Source organism: Oncorhynchus mykiss, chromosome 16 (genome assembly GCF_057628025.1).
Source record: "Oncorhynchus mykiss isolate SJ-2025 chromosome 16, ASM5762802v1, whole genome shotgun sequence".
Taxonomy (NCBI): domain Eukaryota; kingdom Metazoa; phylum Chordata; class Actinopteri; order Salmoniformes; family Salmonidae; genus Oncorhynchus; species Oncorhynchus mykiss.
The window spans coordinates 14,956,202-14,976,058 of NC_143037.1; the positions used below are offsets into that span (position 1 = coordinate 14,956,202).

General features: G+C 44.6%; 1 protein-coding gene across 3 annotated transcripts; it reads right to left on the minus strand.

Annotated features, from left to right (window-relative positions):
• Window positions 1-81: 81 nt before the first annotated feature.
• On the minus strand, window positions 82-19,601 carry LOC100136179 (arginase-1). Of its 3 annotated transcripts, XM_090202021.1 has the most exons (23): window positions 19,411-19,601; window positions 19,108-19,303; window positions 18,499-18,930; window positions 17,719-17,870; window positions 17,330-17,546; window positions 16,679-16,819; window positions 16,416-16,531; window positions 14,506-14,635; window positions 14,235-14,401; window positions 13,969-14,098; window positions 13,794-13,891; window positions 10,354-10,508; window positions 10,051-10,206; window positions 9,668-9,773; window positions 6,226-6,379; window positions 4,624-4,806; window positions 4,388-4,460; window positions 1,943-2,117; window positions 1,654-1,813; window positions 971-1,065; window positions 767-871; window positions 505-641; window positions 82-411 (listed from the first exon to the last, which is right to left on the minus strand). In XM_090202021.1, the coding sequence occupies exons 16-23, from the start codon at window positions 4,729-4,731 to the stop codon at window positions 248-250; spliced, it is 1,017 nt and encodes a 338-aa protein (XP_090058147.1). In that variant the 5' UTR covers window positions 4,732-4,806; window positions 6,226-6,379; window positions 9,668-9,773; window positions 10,051-10,206; window positions 10,354-10,508; window positions 13,794-13,891; window positions 13,969-14,098; window positions 14,235-14,401; window positions 14,506-14,635; window positions 16,416-16,531; window positions 16,679-16,819; window positions 17,330-17,546; window positions 17,719-17,870; window positions 18,499-18,930; window positions 19,108-19,303; window positions 19,411-19,601; the 3' UTR covers window positions 82-247. The 3 variants fall into 3 exon arrangements, with proteins under 3 accessions (XP_090058147.1, XP_021420546.2, XP_090058148.1); XM_021564871.3 differs by lacking the exon at window positions 19,411-19,601 and having other exon boundaries at window positions 18,391-18,930; window positions 19,108-19,248; XM_090202022.1 differs by lacking the exon at window positions 19,411-19,601 and having other exon boundaries at window positions 16,675-16,819; window positions 19,108-19,229.
• Window positions 19,602-19,857: the final 256 nt, after the last annotated feature.

The window sequence follows — 19,857 nt, forward strand, 5'->3', positions numbered from 1 at the left end:
ACTCGATTGACTGGAACTGCAGAAGTATTCCTATATTACCTCTGGTACAATATTAATACCAACCAAACCCTGAAGCAGTTCTGAAGAAAAAAAATATGGTATCTATTTTAATCTCTCCATGATTTGATACAAAGGGCAATTTGTTAACTGGATTACAGAAAAAGAGTCAAGATGACTTTGAAGTGCAGAAAGGTGGTGCTGGCCACAGCCCTTCACTGTAATCGAAGGCTCTGTGGTAGTTGGCAGCTCAAGGCAGGGGCATCTTGTAGTCTGCAGGGTGGTTTCCCTCCCGGAGCTTTCCGAAGCAGCCACGTATCAGATCTACTGCAGTGTTGACCGTGGAGCTGATCTCTTCCTCTGTCTTGCCTCTCTTTGGGTTCACCTCCACCATGTCCACTGCAGACAGCATCCCTGTGGAGACAAAACGCAGCTCAACACACACCTGACTGACCACCTGACTACATTGGAGCAGCCTCTACTGTGTGTGTGTGAGAGATCGCTCACCTGTCTGACAGATGTGCTCTGTGATGTAGACTCCCTCTCTGTAGGTCAGCCCTCCCACTACTGGTGTTCCTGTGGCCGGGGAGATGGATGGGTCCAGGGCATCGATGTCATAGCTCAGGTGGATGGGCTTCTTCACCCTGTTAAATCAATTCATTCAAATCAGTGTTTTGCCATCAGAACAATATTCACATTGATTTATCAGTGTCCGATGTAGTCTACCATTTAATAGCAAGGAATTAAAACAAAATTGTTGCGGTTATACTTTGAGAAGATGTAGTCACATGTCTCCTCCATCACTTTGGATATTCCAAGGCGATCCACCTCTGTCATGGAGTAACCTTTGACACCCAGCAACGTCAGGATATGGCTACAAATGGAAGAGTTTTTCATTCTTCAGTAAACAAATGGGTGAAGTGAAAGGTTATATAATACGATGTATGAGTCAGAATGACAGGCGAAAACTTACTGCTCTTCTGGATCCACGTCTCTCAAGCCAATGTAGACTATGTCTTTGGCTGATACACATGGCTTTATCCAGGAGAAGTTGGGCAGAACTGGAATCTAATCAATCAAAGAAAAGGAGACAAGTCCGCATCTAGAACTGTAGCTCACACCCATGTAGAATTTTGGGGCAGGTAGCCTAGTGGTTAGAGTGTTGGGCCAGTAACCGAAAAGGTTGCTGGATCGAATCCCCGAACTGACAAGGTAAAAATGTGTCATTCTGCCCCTGAACAAGACAGTTAACCCACCTGTTCCCCGGTAGGCCGTTATTGTTAAGAATTTGTTCTTAACTGACTTGCCTAGTTAAATTAAAAAGATATATACTGTCACCACCTAAAATGTAAACAACTGATATGACTAATCTCTATCAACATTTTTCATTTTATAATCAGTTCCTAAAAAATGTATGATGATCAAGGACGAGCACAGGAAGAGGAAGTCTTCCAGTAAATGCTCAAAAATAACTGACATTACATAACTGTGTAAATACTGGTATTGCGAATACCAAGGTGTGGCTGATCTAACATGTTCAACTCTGTTGCAGGGCAAAACAACCACATGTTTTATGGTACACTATTTGAAATATTAAAACTTGGGGATGCCTTTGGGGGGAATAGGAGGAGAGAGAGAAGGATAGAGAGAGATCACCTTGGAGTGCAGCTCGTGGATGAGGTAGGACATGGGCTGTCCGTGGATATTGCCTGTAGGGGAGGTCAGGGGTGTGTTGATGTCTGCATGGGCGTCCACCCATACCACACAGAGGTCCTTCTTAGCTGCTGCATGCCCCTGGATCGAGCCTATCGCCAAACTGGACACAATCATGAGTGAATTCCATATCATATAGTCAGGAAAAACACCCTGCCCACAATCCTGTGAATTTTGGCTGGTTGTTGACACTGGGCTCTTGCTCTAATATGAGTGGATATGACACACACACCTGTGGTCTCCTCCCAGCATCACACAGGTGTGTCCGTCATTCTTCACGGCGTGGACGGCAGCAGACAGACGTTGGTTGGCGCTGCCCACCGCTCTGGGTCTCTTCACATTGCCTATGGGCTCATCGTTGGCCACCTCCTCAAACGTCACGTTGCCATAGTCTTTGACTGCACAGCCTGCAGAGGATGAGATTGGGCAACACAACAGTCACCGAAGGAAATGTATTAGTCAATGCACTTACAGTAATCTAGTGTCAAAATGAATCAAGGAGCTCTCAATGCATCATTTTGAAAAGAAAAGCCACACACTCTCATTAATAAGGTATCAATGGATCACCATAGTAATTACAATGTACCATTCATGTACATCATATCAAATTCATTCCATGGGAGGGCCTAGTGTCTGCCGGTTTGGTTTTTCCTTACAACTAAGACCTATGCAACCAGATGAGGGGAGGTCCTTACTAATTTAGTGACCTTAATTCATCAATTAGGTACAAGCAAAGAGCGAAACACCCGCAGCCACTCGGCCCTCAGTAGAATGAGTTTGACATGTGATGTACATGTTATAACATAGTCCCCTCAAACTCAACTCTGGACCTCGAAGCCAGTTCCACTGCATTTTCATTGTTCCCCTCTAATCAGGGACTGAGTTAGACCTGGAACACCAGGAGTGTGCAATTAATTAGCAGGTAGAAAAGAAAACCAGCAGGCTCTGGACCGCGTAGGGCAGGCCTGTGCAATTCCAGGCCCCGGGGGCCTGATTGGTGTCACATTTTCCCCCCATCCCTAGCAAACACAGCCGATTAAAAATAATTGCATTCTAAACTGAAGATCATGATTAGTTGATTATTGTAGTCAGGTGTGTTAGCTGGGACTGGGGCACAAGTGTTACCTCAATCAGGCCCCCGAGCACTGGGGTTGCCCAGGCCTGTCAGAGTTGAATACCCCTGACCTAATCCTTGCCTCTAAGCTTATTTGCAATGTAAAACAACTCCTCCATTTTGCCTAGATGCAAAATGTTGAATCCTCCCCATTTTGCCAATGCAAATGAGCTCTCTCAAAGTTTAAATAAATTACTTATTTTACTGTGTTTGTTACTATGTTACTGGTTGAGATGTCTGTCTGATATTCTCTCTGTGGTGCACACAGGCAGGCTAAGCATTGACAGAGCACTTGTCCCCCCCGCCCTCAACTGTTGCTGGTGGGTGAGTGAGTGAGCACACTTTCACTGGCATGCATACTGTGTGCAGGAGGCTACCATTGTCATAACCCAAACACACACACACACACTCATGGAAGGGGGAGTTATGCAAGGTCAGGAGAGCTAGGCCTATCAGATCCCTTGTGCTGTGTTCCATGAATAAAACAGAGAAGGTGCCTAGGATGTCTCTGATCTCACGTGAACACACACATGGGCAGAAGCTGACACGGGGACACAGACAGACAGATCTTGCTCACGTGTTAATCCACTTGGATCACACAGATCCCTCAGTCCCTCTCACGCCTTCCCAGGAAGACTTCTCATGACTAAACACTTCCGAGGACAGGTCAGTCTCACTGGTAGTCTTTCCAAAGGACACCACTCCTGTTCGGTGATATCCTGGTCATGATCTCAAGTTTAAGTTCAGGTGTATTTTTCCCCAAAAGGATTCTCTTTGTACCCTAGCCTATGGTTCAGAACTGCCCTAGAATTGAACCTAAGTAGGCTTGTGTGAGGAGCTATAGAAGGATGAGCTCATTGTAATGGCTGGAATGGAGTTTATGGATCTGTATCAAATACGTCAAACATATGGAAAACACATCAAACATATGGAAACCCCCATATTGACTCGATACAGGTACCCCTGTATATAGCCTTGTTATTGTTATTTAATTGTGTTAGTTTAACAAAAAACGTTTGTTTATTTTGTAAATATTTTCTTTACTCTTATTTTTCTTAAAACGTCATTGCTGGTTAAAGACTTGTAAGTAAGCATTTCACAGTGAGTCACGCATGTGACATTTTTATTTTATTTTATTTGTTTGACGCATTCGCTCCATTCCAGCCCTTACAATGAGCCCGTCCTTCTATAGTTCCTCCCACCAGCCTCCTCTGAATTGAATGCGGCCATGGAAAGTCAATCATGCTGTTCGCTCGTGTAAATGCTATTGTCATTTGACACCAGGTTTCAAACTGATCCCCAATGTGTTAAATTATTTATCTCAACACTTCTGCCAAGCCAAGTAAAACAAAATGTTAGATATCTGGAGACTGATCTTAGAGAGATCACTTACTCATTTGATCAAATCAATAGCTTACAGAAAACAGATTGTAAACAGATTCCCTTCACTGTACATTATCTATTTTCACAATTTTATTCAGCGCAAGTGTCTTCCTTTCTGCACTGTAGCTACCTATAACCTATTACACAGAATGAGTGTAAAACGCAATATCAGGACCTCACCTTGCGCTCTGAGCTTTTCCACCAATCCGGCAGAGCGAATGAGGTCTGGTCCTTTCTCCACACCATCCCTCGGCTGCAATATATATAGATTAATAGGACTGTGTATTATAGCAACACATAATATATCACAAATGTATAGTTTATTGTATCTGAACAGTAGTATATTAAGCCTATTCGATAACATATCGAATGGTATACCTATCAATAGACTATAATAAATTACCTACAGTACACACCTGTCCTTTTGAAAAAGGCGCTCCAATAATTCCAACTGAGTGATGATGACTTCGCTTATAAATTCGGAAGGCGAGTTGTAATCCTCTCGAGCTCTTTATAAGGACCATTATCCTGTGTCGGGACACACTGTACAGGAGCACAGGAGAGCTGCGCAGGAGTTGCTTGCACTATCAAATTGTTCACTGAAATCAAAAGGCACACCGGCTTGAGCGTGATACAGTAGCCTAAACCCAACTGGGAGCCTATGTCCGCTGTAACGGGCCACGTCTAGAGGTAAAAGTTTCGGCACCGCCCCAGCATCATCAAGGGTTAGCGGCTCAGAATTAAAAATTGCATAACCTAATCTTCCGCCTTGTATTTAGCGTTCGGGATATGGCCGATCTTCTCTGCTGGTGTCAATAAGATAACTGAATTGAGCGATCAGTAGCCTAAGAGTTTTGATAACTAAAAGTAATACATTTACAGCAATAACCATTTGCTTTCCAAACAGTTTTTCAGTGATTGTATTTTTAAATATTGCGATATGCCTGGCTGGATCTCTGCTTTTCACCTACAGTCACAACTCAACAATCACCTATTTTGGTATTTGCAGCGCCCGCTGCCCAAATTGCGGACCCTTCCCACTAACACAATCCACACCAGTTTATATATATATATTTAAAGAGGCTAATTAGCCTCTGTGGCCAAATTATGCTTTCTGGTTTAGTGGCCAAGTTAGAACGAATTTGTTTCTTTCTGTGTAGACAGGAGAAAGCCAATTAGGCTATATATTTTGGCAATTCAATTTACTTTAGGGAAATCTTAGCCTTATGGACACGCCGCCTATGCTTTTTAATGTGGCATAAACCCAATCAGTCAATGTTTTCATCTGATTGTCAAACAATCGCTTATTAACAAAGACGCTCCTGTAGGCTACCCGCGTACGTTGGTCCACTCACAAAAGTATTTCAGCATCCAAACCCGAAAAGTCCACTCGCCTCCGTGGACTTTGTCACCCATCTTTGCCTTGACAAAATGTAAGTGTTCTCCTCCAACCACAACGCAATTTGGAGCGTATATACCACCCAGCATCCAGTCAATTCACAAAATGTAAATGCGGCTGAAATGCTGTAATAGCCTATAGTTTTTTGGGCATGTTGTATTAATTGTCATAGGCACATGTTTTAACCGTATGGCGTACCACACTATTTTTCCGGGACTCCATCCAAACCTGAAAAGTCCACTCGCCTCAGTCTCGGTCACCCATCTACGCCTTGACAAAATGTAAGTGTTCTCCTCCAACCACAACGCGCTCCTCCAACCCTACATATTTGGTTTTGTTAGATTGTATGAAAATGTCATGAGTTAAATAGTTGCCATAAAAAGCTTTTCATTATGGGAAAACAGAAATAACAAAAAATATCAATCTATTCCTATTCTCATTCCCACATGATACATATTTGGCTAACCGTTTATTATCCTATTGCTTGAGATCCATCCTACATGTACCAGATATCGATATGAATGATTGAGGCAGGGTTGACACATGGTTCTGGGAAACAGATCATGGCTAAACTGGGGACAGGGGCTGAGGCTCAGGCTTCTGATGGAGGGGGACTTACATAGTGGGCTAGGGGCCAATCTGGGCCCTTGTTTGGTGGTCAAGAGGTGGGGAGTGGGACACAGATTATAAATAACTCAGAAGAGGCTCTCCCAAAATGTTCTCCATCTCGTGGATGATCTTCTGGACTTGATGCTCCACCTTCTCGCATTCGTCTGTAACGCAGAAAACACACATACAGCGAGTGATAAGCAGGGAGGAGATCAAATCAAATGTTGTCACATGCACCGAATACAACAGGTGTAGTAGACCTTACCGTGAAATGCTTACTTACAAGTTAAAAATGTTGCAAAAAATGCATTTAAAAATATTTACTAAATAAAGTTAAAAATAAAAGACCAACAATAAAATAACAAGGATATGTGACTTGGTACTGGTACCAAGTCAGTGTGGGAGTAAAGGTTAGTTGAGGCAATTAGGTGATATGTACAGAACCAGTCAAAACTCAAGGGTTTCTTTATTTTTACTATTTTCTACTTTGTAGAATAATAGTGAAGACATCAAAACTATGAAATAACACAGTAGTAACCATAAAACGAATCCAAATCTATTTTACATTTGAGATTCTTCAAAGTAGCCAACCTTTGCCTTGATGACAGCTTTGGACACTCTTGGCATTCAACCAGCTTTATGAGGTCATCACCTGGAATGCATTTCAATTAACAGGTGTGCCTCGTAAAAAGTCATTTGTGGAATTTCTTGAGGATCAGCTTGGCAGATGTGTTGTTGCCTACCCTTACCACCTGGGGGCGGCCCATCAGGAAGTCCAGGATCCAGTTACACAGGGAGGTATTTAGTCCCAAGGTCCTTAGCTCAGTGATGAGTTGAGGGCACTATGGTGTTGAACACTGAGCTGTAGTCAATGAACAGCATTCTCAGGTAGGTGTTCCTTTTGTCCAGGTGAGAAAGGGCAGTGTTGAGTGCAATAGAGATTGCATCATCTGTGGATCTGTTGGGGCGGTATGCAAATTGGAGTGGGTCTAGGGTTTCTGAGATGACGGTGTTGATGTGAGCCATGACCAGCCTTTCAAAGCACTTCATGGCTACAGACGTGAGTGCTACGGGTCGGTAGTCATTTAGGCAGGTTACCTTGGTGTTCTTGGGCACAGGGACTATGGTGTTCTGCTTGAAACATGTACACGTTCTGGTAATCCGCCTGGCCCTGCGGCCTAGTGAATGGTTAGCAGTTGATGTTATTCAATAACCAACCCCAAAGCAAATGAGAGAAAAGTAGATTTGAGAAGGACAAATCATAGATGTTATGCTGGGAGATAGATGTTCAGTCTCCCCTGTCCTCAGCTTTTCTCCACAGAACAAAGGAACAGGATGATATTTCTAACCCCCCCCCCCCCCCCCCCCCCTCCTAGCCTGGGGTTGACCAATAAGAAGTCCTTGCAGTACAACTGGGCCAATGGCCAAATAACAAGTATACTTATAATGAGATACTCTACCTCAGGCGAGCAAAGCCTTGAGACTTCCTTAATATTTGATTTCGTGCACCAGCTGTTATTGGTAAATAGACACAGGAGGCAGCTGTTGTCTTGCCGATGCACAGAAAAAACAGCCAACTGTATATTATCCGTGTCGTCGTTCAGCCAAGACTCGGTGAAACATAAGATATTACAGTTAATGTCCTGTTGGTAGGATAGTCTTGAATGGAGCTCATCCAGTTTATTCTCCAATGATTATACATTGGCCAATAGGACAGATGAGAGGCGGGTTACCTACTAGCGACAAATTCTCACAAGGCACCTGGACCTACATCCCCTATATCGGCGTCTTTTCTTCATACTGTTAGGTTCTAATTCTCAGTGTAAAAAACTCAGACATTATGAAAGCTTAACCAAGTTTATTCTTCCCAGAGGATCAATACAGCTGCATTAGACAAAAACATTTTTCACACAAGCAGTGATATTTTATGCTGCAGTAGTTTATGAGTCGGGGGGCTAGGGTCAGTTTGTTATATCTGGAGTACTTCTCCTGTCCTATTCGGTGTCCTGGGTGAATCTAAGTGTGCGTTCTCTAATTCTCTCCTCTCTCTCGGAAGACCTGAGCCCTAGGACCATGCCCCAGGACTACCTGACATGATGACTCCTTGCTGTCCCCAGTCCACCTGGCCGTGCTGCTGCTCCAGTTTCAACTGTTCTGCCTTATTATTATTCGAACATGCTGGTCATTTATGAACATTTGAACATCTTGGCCATGTTCTGTTATAATCTCCACCCGGCACAGCCAGAAGAGGACTGGCCACCCCACATAGCCTGGTTCCTTTCTAGGTTTCTTCCTAGGTTTTGGCCTTTCTAGGGAGTTTTTCCTAGCCACCGTGCTTCTACACCTGCATTGCTTGCTGTTTGGGGTTTTAGGCTGGGTTTCTGTACAGCACTTTGAGATATCAGCTGATGTACGAAGGGCTATATAAATACATTTGATTTGATTTTGATTTGATATTTAACCCTTCCTCATAGGCTGAATCTCCTCCTACCTATCTGTACAAACATCGTTCTTTACTGTTAGGCAGGACAGTAGTGATACGGGCCATAAACTTTTATTTCTCCCTTAAGGTGACCTTACCTCAATCCCCCTCCATCACTAATCCATGGCTCTCTCCCCTTATCAATGCCTTCCACATGTAATCGCTTCCCTGCACTCAACACATTCCAAGCTTAATTGCACACTATATACCTTCCTCCTATAACCATTAACTTCTGGTGTAGGCTCTCTAAACCTCAGCACTCCATCAGTGACATGGATAAGTATATTTTCATATTCTCAGTACCCAACAATAGGAATGACGGGGATTTGGGCATGGTCGGGTATCTGGAGTAAATCCTTCACGTCCGACTCGTTAAAAAAAAAAAAAATCTTTGTCCAGTTCGAGGTGAGTTGTTGCTGTTCTGATATCCAGAAGCTCTTTTCGGGCATAAGAGATGGTGGCAGAAACATTATGTACAAAATAAGTTACAAACGTGAAAAACAACAAATAGCACAATCGGTTAGGAGCACTTAAAACAGAAGCCATCTCCTTCAGTGCCATTCTTTCACAAAATGGTGGCCATCGACCAACAAAGCTTTCACTAACTTTCCATTACCCAACCCTGCTATTACCCACTTTCTTCACCCACCTTGGAGGCACATTAGAGGGAGGTTTGCATTCTGCCAAACCATACATTATGAGCAATGCTCCTTTTTTAGCTACGCTACAAGCAAAATAAAAAAAATGTGCCAGCAACCAATGTTATCACATTATAGCTACAGATAATAATACAATATGCCCATTGGAAGAGGTTTTCCACATCTGTTGAAGTGGAATGAAACGATGTTGCACAGAAAAAAAGATGGACAAACAGGCAGACAGGTATTAATATGCTAACATTACAAAACAGTACAACAGCAGATATAGATATAGAAAACAGGTTGTGTACAAGTTATGACAGTCAACCTACCCTCCATGAGTTCAGGAAGGGGGCAGTCCCTGGCAGGAGGACCATGTAGTCCTCCCTCGCATTAGTTAGGCAGCCCCAGCAGCATCAGCAGGGTAGAGAAACGCACCTGACGGGGGAGGGGACAATACAGTCACTGGATGATCACTCCTGGTCCTGGAGAGCTGCAGGTGGGTTTTTGTGCCGACCCAGCTCTAACACACCAGCTAATCGTGGTCTTAAAGGTCCAATGTAGATGTTTGTATCTCAATATCAAATAATTTCTGGGTAACATATAAGTATCATACTGCAATTATTTTAAATTCAAATTATGATGATTATTATTTTTTTAAAGCTTCTTAGCAAAGAGCAATTCTCAAAGCCTTCTCATGTCCCAGATATCTCACCTTGGCCGAGCTGTGTCGTGTCTTCAGCAGGATATTGTAGTTGAGGGTCTACCACCGAGTGTCGTCTACTACGGCAAAGCAGAAGTGGCCCACGCACAGCACCAGGTGCTTGGTGACTCTGGTATGGTAAACCTCTTCTCCACCTAGGGTGTTTAACTATACGGGGGTAATAGGGGATCACAAGAACAGATTAGAGCATTGGGACATGTGTAAGGCATATTAGGAAGTCTCTCAGTTGTAATGGTGGCCATTTTTGTGGATGAGTTCTTTATTAAAGTAATGTGAGGGAGAAGTGAGGCTGACCTGATCGACCAGAGGGGTCATGAGGGCATTGGCTCTCTCCGTGCTGACGAAGCACTTTGTGTCGTACAGGCAGATCTTATGGAGGCAGTCCAATATGTATTCCAGCAGCGGGCAGCTCTTCTCAATGTTGTCCTCTGTGTCAAAGAAGGCTTTGTCTGAACGAGGGAAGGAATGCATGATGGAGGTAAACTCAGGCCCAGCGTGTCCCCAGGCACCCTCATTTGTTGACTTCTGTGATCAAAAAAGCCTTGGTTTCATGCATGTTAACATCAGAAGCCTCCTCCCTAAGTTTGTTTTACTCACTGCTTTAGCACACTCCGCCAACCCTGATGTCCTTGCTGTGTCTGAATCCTGGCTTAGGAAGGCCACCAAAAATTCAGAGATTTCCATACCCAACTACAACATTTTCTGTCAAGGTAGAACTGCCAAAGGGGGAGGAGTTAAAATCTACTGCAGAGATTGCCTGCAAAGTTCTGTCATACTTTGCAGGTCTATACCCAAACTGTTCGAACTTCTAATTTTAAAAATTAATCTCTCCAGAAATAAGTCTCTCACTGTTGCCGCCTGTTATCGACGCCCCTCTACTCGCAGCTGTGCCCTGGACACCATATGTGAATTGATCGCCCCCCATCTAGCTTCAGAGTTCGTTCTGTTAGGTGACCTAAACTGGGATATGCTTAACACCCCAACAGTCCTACAATCTAAGCTAGATGCCCTCAATCTCACACAAATCATCAAGGAACCCACCAGGTACAACCCTAAATATGGGCACCCTCATTGATATTATCCTGACCAACTTGCCCTCCAAATACATCTCTGCTGTTTTCAATCAGGATCTCAGTGATCACTGCCTCATTGCCTGTATCCACGGTCAAATGACCACCCCTCACCACTGTCAAACGCACCCAAAAACACTTCTGCGCGCAGGCTTTTTTTCAGGCCCGGGTATCCTGGAAGGATATTGACCTCATCCTGTCAGTAGAGGATGCTTGGTCGTTCTTTAAAAGTAATTTCCTCACCATCTTAAAAAAAATACAGAACTAATAACAGATATAGCCCTTGGTTCACTCCAGACCTGACTGCCCTTGACCAGCACAAAAACATCCTGTGGCGGACCGCAATAGCATCGAATAGTCCCCATGATATGCAACTGTTTAGGGAAGTCAGGAACCAATACACGCAGTCAGTCAGGAAAGCAAAGACTAGCTTTTTCAAGCAGAAATTTGCATCCTGTAGCTCTAACTCCAAAACGTTTTGGGACACTGTAAAGTCCATGGAGAACAAGAGCACCTCCTCCCAGCTGCCCACTGCACTGAGGCTAGGTAACACGGTCACCACCTATAAATCCATGATAATCGAACATTTCAATAAGCATTTCTCTACAGCTGGCCATGCTTTCCTCCTGGCTACTCCAACCCCGGCCAACAGCTCCGCCCCCCCCCCGCAGCTACTCGCCCGAGCCGCCCCAGCTTCTCCTTCACCCAAATCCAGATAGCAGATGCTCTGAAAGAGCTGCAAAACCTGGACCTGTACAAATCAGCTGGGCTAGACAATCTGGACCCTCTCTTTCTAAAACTATCTGCCGCCATTGTTGCAACCCCTATTACCAGCCTGTTCAACCTCTCTTTTGAATTGTCCAAAATCCCTAAAGATTGGAAAGCTGCCACGGTCATCCCCCTCTTCAAAGGGGGTGACACTCTAGACCCAAACTGCTATAGACCTGTATCTATCCTGCCCTGCCTCTCTAAAGTCTTCAAATGCCAAGTTAATATACAGATCACTGACCATTTCGAATCCCACCGTACCGTCTCCGCTGTGCAATCCGGTTTCCGAGCCGGTTACGGGTGCACCTCAGCCACGCTCAAGGTACTGAACGATATCATAACCGCCATCGATAAAAGACAGTACTGTGCAGCCGTCTTCATCGACCTGGCCAAGGCTTTCGACTCTGTCAATCACTGTATTCTTATCGGCAGACTCAATAGCCTTGGTTTCTCTAATGACTGCCTCGCCTGGTTCACCAACTACTTTGCAGACAGAGTTCAGTGTGTCAAATAGGAGGGCATGTTGTCCGGACCTCTGGCAGTCTATGGGGGTATCACAGGGTTCAATTCTCGGGCTGACTCTTTTCTCTGTATATGTCAATGATGTTGCTCTTGCTGCGGGTGATTCCCTGATCCCCCTCTACGCAGACGACACCATTCTGTATACTTCTGGCCCTTCCTTGGACACTGTGCTAACTAACCTCCAAACGAGCTTCAATGCCATACGACACTCCTTCCGTGGCCTCCAACTGCTCTTAAGCGCTAGTAAAACCAAATGCATGCTTTTCTACCGTTTGCTGCCCGCACCTGCCCGCCTAACTAACATCACCACCCTGGACGGTTCTGACCTAGAATATGTGGACAACTATAAATACCTAGGTGTCTGGCTTGACTGTAAACTCTCCCTCCAGACTCCTATTAAACATCTCCAGTCCAAAATCAAATCTAGAATCGGCTTTCTATTTCGCAACAAAACCTCCTCCACTCACGCCGCCAAACTTACCCTAGTAAAACTGACTATCCTACCGATCCTCAACTTCGGCGATGTCATCTACAAAATAGCTTCCAATACTCTGCTCCGCAGTGCCATCCGTTTTGTTACCAAATCCCCTTATACCACCCACCACTGCGACCTGTATGCTCTAGTCGGCTGGCCCTCGCTACATAGTCGTCGCCAGACCCACTGGCTCTAGGTCATCTATAAGTCTATGCTAGGTAAAGCTCCGCCTTATCTCAGTTCACTGGTCACGATAACCAGACCCACCCGTAGCACACGATCCAGCAGGTATATCTCACTGATCATCCCCAAAACCAACACCTCATTTGGCCGCCTTTCCTTCCAGTTCTCTGCTGCCAGTGACTGGAACGAATTGCAAAAATCGCTGAAGTTGGAGACTATTTCCCTCACCAACTTTAAACATCAGCTAACCGATCGCTGCAGCTGTACATAGTTCATCCTTAAATAGCCCACCCAATCTACCTACCTCATCCCCATGCTGTTTTTATTTACTTTTCTACCCCAGAGATACCCAGTACCCCAGTATCTCAACTTGCACATCATCATCATCTGCTCATTTATCACTCCAGTGTTATTCTGCTAAATTGTAATTCTTCGCTACTATGGCCTATTTATTGCCTACCTTCTCATGCCTTTTGCACACACTGTATATAGACTTTCTTTTTTTCTACTGTGTCATTGACCCGTTTATTGTGTTATTGGCTTGTTTATTGTTTATTCCATGTGTAACTCTGTGTTGTTGTCTGTGTCACACTGCTTTGCTTTATCTTGGCCAGGTCGCAGTTGTAAATGAGAACTTGTTCAACTAGCCTACCTGGTTAAACAAAGGTGAAATTAAAAAAATAAAATAATAAGACAAAATGAGCTAAAAATATTGCCTTGCGTTTATCCTTCACATTTGTTATTAAGAACCAGCAGAGGCCAGGAGACAGTCAATCAGATCGCGCTCCATCTCCTTAGTCTTCTCCAGATCACCCTGCAAAACAAACAGCAGTCAAAGCAAAGCGATGTCTTTCGTACAAACGGTCATCAATTCATGGGACAGAACCAGACCTGGCAGTGCTGGGCCCGGAAGTCCAAAGAAATCAGGAAGTACGTGAGCTCTGATTGGTGGGAAGTCAGCTGATCCTTCTCCATGTGACCAATGTGCTCTTTCAAGATGCCCATCAGGGGATCAAGCTGGCTGTGTGAAAATGAAACACTCATAATTGTACCAAATCAATACCTTACATGACCACACAGTGTGAACATGTATTTACTCCATCCTTACATAATGGATAACATATCACACAGGCTACTGTAGGTTAGGCACCACGTACCTGTTTGGAGTCCATCTTATTCTAGTACTTTTTCGAGGGTTGACAGCAGGATCCTGGGAGGGAACCTTGGTGGCCACGGTGGTCCTGAGGGAGGCCAGTCACACGGCCAGCTGTGGGGTGGTGGTGGCGGCCTTCTCTGCCACCCGCCTCAGTCAAGTCACATTACTCTGTTATACCCGCACATAATTTCAGTATAACACGTTCCATTTGATGTATTATGTAAAAAAACAAAAACAGAAGGATGTTTGTGTTCTGGGATAGTAGACGTTACCTGTAGCAGTGTCCTATTGTCCCAGGTGATGAAGTGAGGCAGGGTCTCAGTGACGGCACTCAGCATGTAGATCTCATTAGCAGAGAGGAAAGAGGTGATGTCTAGAGTCTGCAGCACTGCCGGCATCAGCCTGACAAAACAGGAGGAGGGGAAGGAGACTACGGTCACCAACAGTGACTAGTATACCTACGGTGTATTATGTGTCAATATTTTGGGGACAACCTGACAAGTTCTATTCAAGTGTTTGTAGGAAAATAGGAAATATGAGTAAGTGAGCTGCCAAATTCACTGGTCTGAACTGTGCTGCCTGTATCTACTGTAAACACAGAAATGTAGTCTGTGTACCTGGGTAGTTGTGGGATAGCGAGGGCCTTCAGAGTGCTGGCCACCGCCTTCATATATACACACATACACGTTCAAAAGTTTGGGGTCACTTAGAAATGTCCTTGTTTTTTTTAAAAGCTATTTTTTTGTCCATTAAAATAACATCAAATTGATCAGAAATACAGTGTAGACATTGTTAATGTTGTAAATGACTATTGTAGCTGGAAACAGATAATTTTTAATGGGATATCTACATAGGCGTACAGAGGCCCATTATCAGCAACCATCACTCCTGTGTTCCAATGACACGTTGTGTTAGCTAATCCAAGTTTATCAGTTTAAAAAGGCTAATTGATCATTAGAAAACCCTTCTGCAATTATGTTAGCACAGCTGAAAACTTTTGTTCTGATTAAAAAAGCAATAAAACTGGCCTTCTTTAGACAAGTTGAGTATCTGGAGCATCCACGTTTGTGGGTTCGATTACAGGCTCAATATGGCCAGAAACAAAGAACTTTCTTCTGAAATTCATCAGTCTATTCTTATTCTGAGAAATTAAGGCTATTCCATGCGAGAAATTGCCAAGGAACTGAAGATCTCGTACAACACGATGTAATTCTCCCTTCACAGAACAGCGCAAACTGGCTTAAACCAGAATAGAAAGAGGATTGGAGGCCCCAGTGCACAACTGAGCAAGAGGACAAGTTCACTAGAGTGTCTAGTTTGAGAAACAGACAAGTCCTCAACTGGCAGCGTCATTAAAATAGTACCCGCAAAACACTAGTCTCAACGTCAACAGTGAAGAGGAGACTCCAGGATGCTGGCCTTCTAGGCAGAGTTCCTCTGTCCAGTGTCTGTTATTTTGCCCATCTTAATCTTTTATTTTTATTGGCCAGTCTGATGTACCTGAGCTCAAGGATGTACCTGAGCTCAAGTTCGAGTCTCATAGCAAAGGGTCTGAATACTAAAAATAAGTAAATAAGGTGTTTTATTTTTTATAAATTAGAAAAATTGTTTTCGCTTTGTCATTATGGGGTATTGTGTGTCGATTGATGAGAACATTTTATTTAAATACATCTTAGAATAAGGCTGTAATGTTAAAAAAATGCCGGAAAAAGTCAAGGGGTCTGAATATTTTCCGAATGCACTGTATCATGCTAACCAAAACGCCATATAATTAACATCCATAGCTTATTAGATGATGAGTGGAAGTGAGACAATGGGACAGGTCGTAGCTATCCAACGTCACCAACCGCTAGTTGGTTGACCTAGTGGTGTTGTTGATGACCTGAAAGCTTTAGGCGTCGTCCAGACACGTGATGTTGGTGCCCATGAACGTGAAGATGGCCTTAAGTGCAGGACTTTCTCCTGGAAAAGGATGGGGCGGAGTCAAGAGGTCATTGGGAGCACACTTTCGACAGCTATCTAATAGCTGAGAAATGGTTCCGTGACGGCTGAGAAATGCTCCACGTTGAACTCATCCAGCACATCTGTGTGTGGAGGACAAACATAGTCAGTCACACACACACCCCCCCTAAAAGACTCGGGGGTGCACCTGGGCTAAAGCAGGGTCTCTCCGTCTCCTCACCTTTGCTGATGGGTCCTCCGTCGGGGGAGAGCTTCTGGTAGACGTTGAACAGACATGGCCTACATGCTTGGGCGTACTCTAGGTTGTCTTGCTCCACGGTTGACGTCTCCAGGCACCTGAGTGGCCAGAGAGGAACATCACTTGGTCTATGTCCCAAAATCCATTGTAGTATTCTAAATAGTATGCCAGTGTAGGTAACTGGACACATGGCAGGCCTAGCTAAGGCCAAGGCACTGAGAGACAGCGTTGCTGGTTGTACCTACGAGAGGAGGCTGAAGAGCGGGAACTAGCATCTGAGGCCTCTGCAACTTCTTTTTGTGCTGCAGCAGCTCTAGGATGAGTGTTACCCTCTCCCGGGACACAGCGCCCTCTTCTGGCACTGCCTGAGAAGTGTCCTGGCCTTCCTATGTAAAAAGGCACAGAAACACAGTGACTCAAGTCAAATTGCATTGCAACCATTGAAGTGATTGCATCTAGCTAGGTCTTATTGTAGGCCCAGTTAGAGTAGATGTTCCTCCCCTCTGCAGCATCTTGTGCCTGCGGGTCTAGCTCGTTAGCCACTAGCATGCCGTCCATAGCACTCTACAGTGAGAGGATAGCATTAGCATCTAGTGTGGTGCTAGTAGATGCAGTATGCAAAGGTTCCTCCTCACTTGTTTGAAGACACTGACCTTCTCCTCTCACAGGGCTGAGTAGAATGCCTTGGTGATGTGACAACAACAGGGTCATGTTCAGTATGAGCAAATGGGAGAAAACATTTTGAAACAGATTATTATTATTTATTTTTTTAAAGAGGGTTGTCATTGGAGAATTTTCTGAACGTTTTATTACATTTTTCTGTTTTGTGCCTACAATATTGGAAATAAGTAGCATACAGCCATTGCATCACAGAGTATGCTGCTACAGTTGCGTACCTGTAATAAGACAATGATCTGGAAGCAGGGGATATCAGGGTAGGGTTTAGACACCGTGCCCAGGGCCTCAATGAAGAGCTCCATGCAGGCCTGGTCCTTAATCAGGTGGGGGGGCTGCCTGTTCATTGTACTTCCCCAGGACCAGCTGCATGAGCAGGGCCTTTGTCCTTTAGAATGGTGGGTTTCCCCCGGCCCGCTCTGCTCCAGCAGGCTCCGGCTGCGGCACAGAATGAGGAGAAAAGGAGACAGGAATATAAAATATATGGCTTTACAAAAACCTCCAACACCCAGATGAGAGCTCCCATATAAAGAGCCCTCCGAGTTATTTCAATCTTTCACATTCCAGCAAGGACTTCTTAAATGTCTGTTGTCACTCCCTGTCCACTCACCTCTCCCAGAGCCCTCTGTATGGTTTTGGAAGTGTAGGCAGGGCAGCTGGCCACCTGACCACTGAGCGGCAGCTCCTCCAACCCCACTAACAGGTCTTGTCCCGGGCCTTGCCTGTCCCTGTTACAGCCTCTTCACAGAACTTCCTCATGGCCTACAGAAACACATCGATTTGGAAAGAGTGTTTATAATAACATTTCATGTGAATAGAAGACGAAATAGGTGTGTGTTTAGGATTTATTTGTATACTTTGTACCAACAATGCTTCATTGAGAATACAAATGAAGTATTCAAGTGTGTGTGTGTGTCTCACCCGCCTGTCGGTCATGTTCAGTATGAGAAAATGGGAGACAACATTTTGAAACAGACTATTATTATTTATTTTTTTACAGAGGGTTGTCATTGGAGAATTTTCTGAACGTTTTATTCAGTTGTTCTGTTTTGTGCCTACTCCTAGGTTACTGCCGTAGCCTCACACCAGGCACAGGAACTTGAAGAGCTCAAGGGGATCACTCAGGTGGACCTGGGACTAATGGAGGGGGTTGAGGAATGGAATAATGTGGACAAAGGGAGACAGTTGACCGTAAAAAAAAACGGGAGATTGCTTTGTTTCGCCTACTTGCAAACACACTGTACCTTACATTGATTATCATCATCGTTATATTGTAGCATACCTAGAGGAACGATGGACTATCCTTCGAGTGATGCTATGCGCCAATGAGTTGAGTGAAGCATCCGTCTGTGCACTGAAATCCATTGTGTAACATATCAAGTTTCAGTACCTAAAAAAGTAGCGTCATCAGGGCCCTGAAGCTGGCTGCAATGGGCCCCTGGCGTGCCCCAGCGACGATGACATCAAACACACGACACAGCAGTCGGCGGTAGCAGCACGTGTTGGTGTCCAGCTTCTCTGGGTTCGACCATGTCTCACTTGACAGGAAATCCAGACAGGAAGCAAGCCGTCTGTCAGCCTCCTTCCTTCTTACTCAGTGTGTGACCAAGTGGCTAAAGTAACTGGTGATATCCAGGCCTTTACTTGAACATGATGAAAAACAATATGCAGCCAATTGCTTTCGAAAAAGGAACATTTTTGAAGGAAGCGTCGTGGCACTTGAGACTGGATAAGAGTCCTCTAAGCAGTGACACCAGCAGCACCCCATACGCTGTCTGTCTGCCCTGCCCTCTACAGGTACTCTTCCATGAATATCCTCCTGCTGCTGGCAACACAAGAGGAAAAGACGGTAAACCATTTCAGACCAATTTCAACAGTACAGAAAAGCATACAATGGGTTAAGGAATTGGAGGATGAAAATCGTAGAAAGACGTAACGTAAATATCCCAAAAGGAAACCTCTGATTTATGTAGTTGTACAAACTGCCACCCCCACTCACCTGAGGCATGTCTTTCTGGCTAAGTTCCAGCATTGAAGGCTCCAGCAGGGAGTAGACACACTGGGCGGTGTGGAGGTGCTGGGTCTCACTCACGTCCCCCAGGCCCTGCAGTAAGGTCTGGCTCGGCACCATGAACCCTGCCCTCTCCCGCAGGCTGCCCCGCTGGACCGCTACCACACCAGCCAGCTTCAACCAGCTAGAAGACATGCAAATGAGGTCAAGGGTGAGTTGTGTTACTTATGACAATTTCCTCTTGAAACCAGCATGTTAATCCAAATTTCGAGCTGCAAAAATGGATATTACCTGAGCTAGGTCGCGGAGAGATCCAAAAATTATCATATCAGTTTCAGGAAAGCAAGGCAGGTTTGTTTCAAATGGTACTTTGGATACGCCAACAAATTTTTACTAATCACTCATAGCATTTTGTTTGGAGAAGGGGTCCATGTTAGACAGGTTCTTGGTCAGTGTTGAGATGCTGGTTGGCTGAGAAATCCTCTCCATCACGTCCTTGAGTGCTGAGAGCAGATATAGGATGTAGTTAGTACACAGACAACCTTACTGTCTGGAAGTCAATAATCCTAACAAGCAGAACTTTATATTAGTGGCAGCGAGTTTCAAGTATACTTGATCCCTCTGTTTACAAAAGTATCCTCCATAGCATTCTCAGTAAGCCATTTCCAAGTGTCATCAAAGACAAAAAAATGACCTTTATTGTGAAACTCTATGGTCTTATGTGTTTACCATGGGCCC

Excerpts from the sequence above, each read along its gene's own strand:
- LOC100136179 (XM_090202021.1), bottom strand. The coding sequence starts at position 4,731 with ATGGTCCTTATAAAGAGCTCGAGAGGATTACAACTCGCCTTCCGAATT. Across the intron at positions 1,066-1,653 it reads TCCACGAGCTGCACTCCAAG|ATTCCAGTTCTGCCCAACTT; the intron begins GTGATCTCTCTC and ends TTGATTGATTAG. Across the intron at positions 412-504 it reads AGAGCACATCTGTCAGACAG|GGATGCTGTCTGCAGTGGAC; the intron begins GTGAGCGATCTC and ends TTGTCTCCACAG.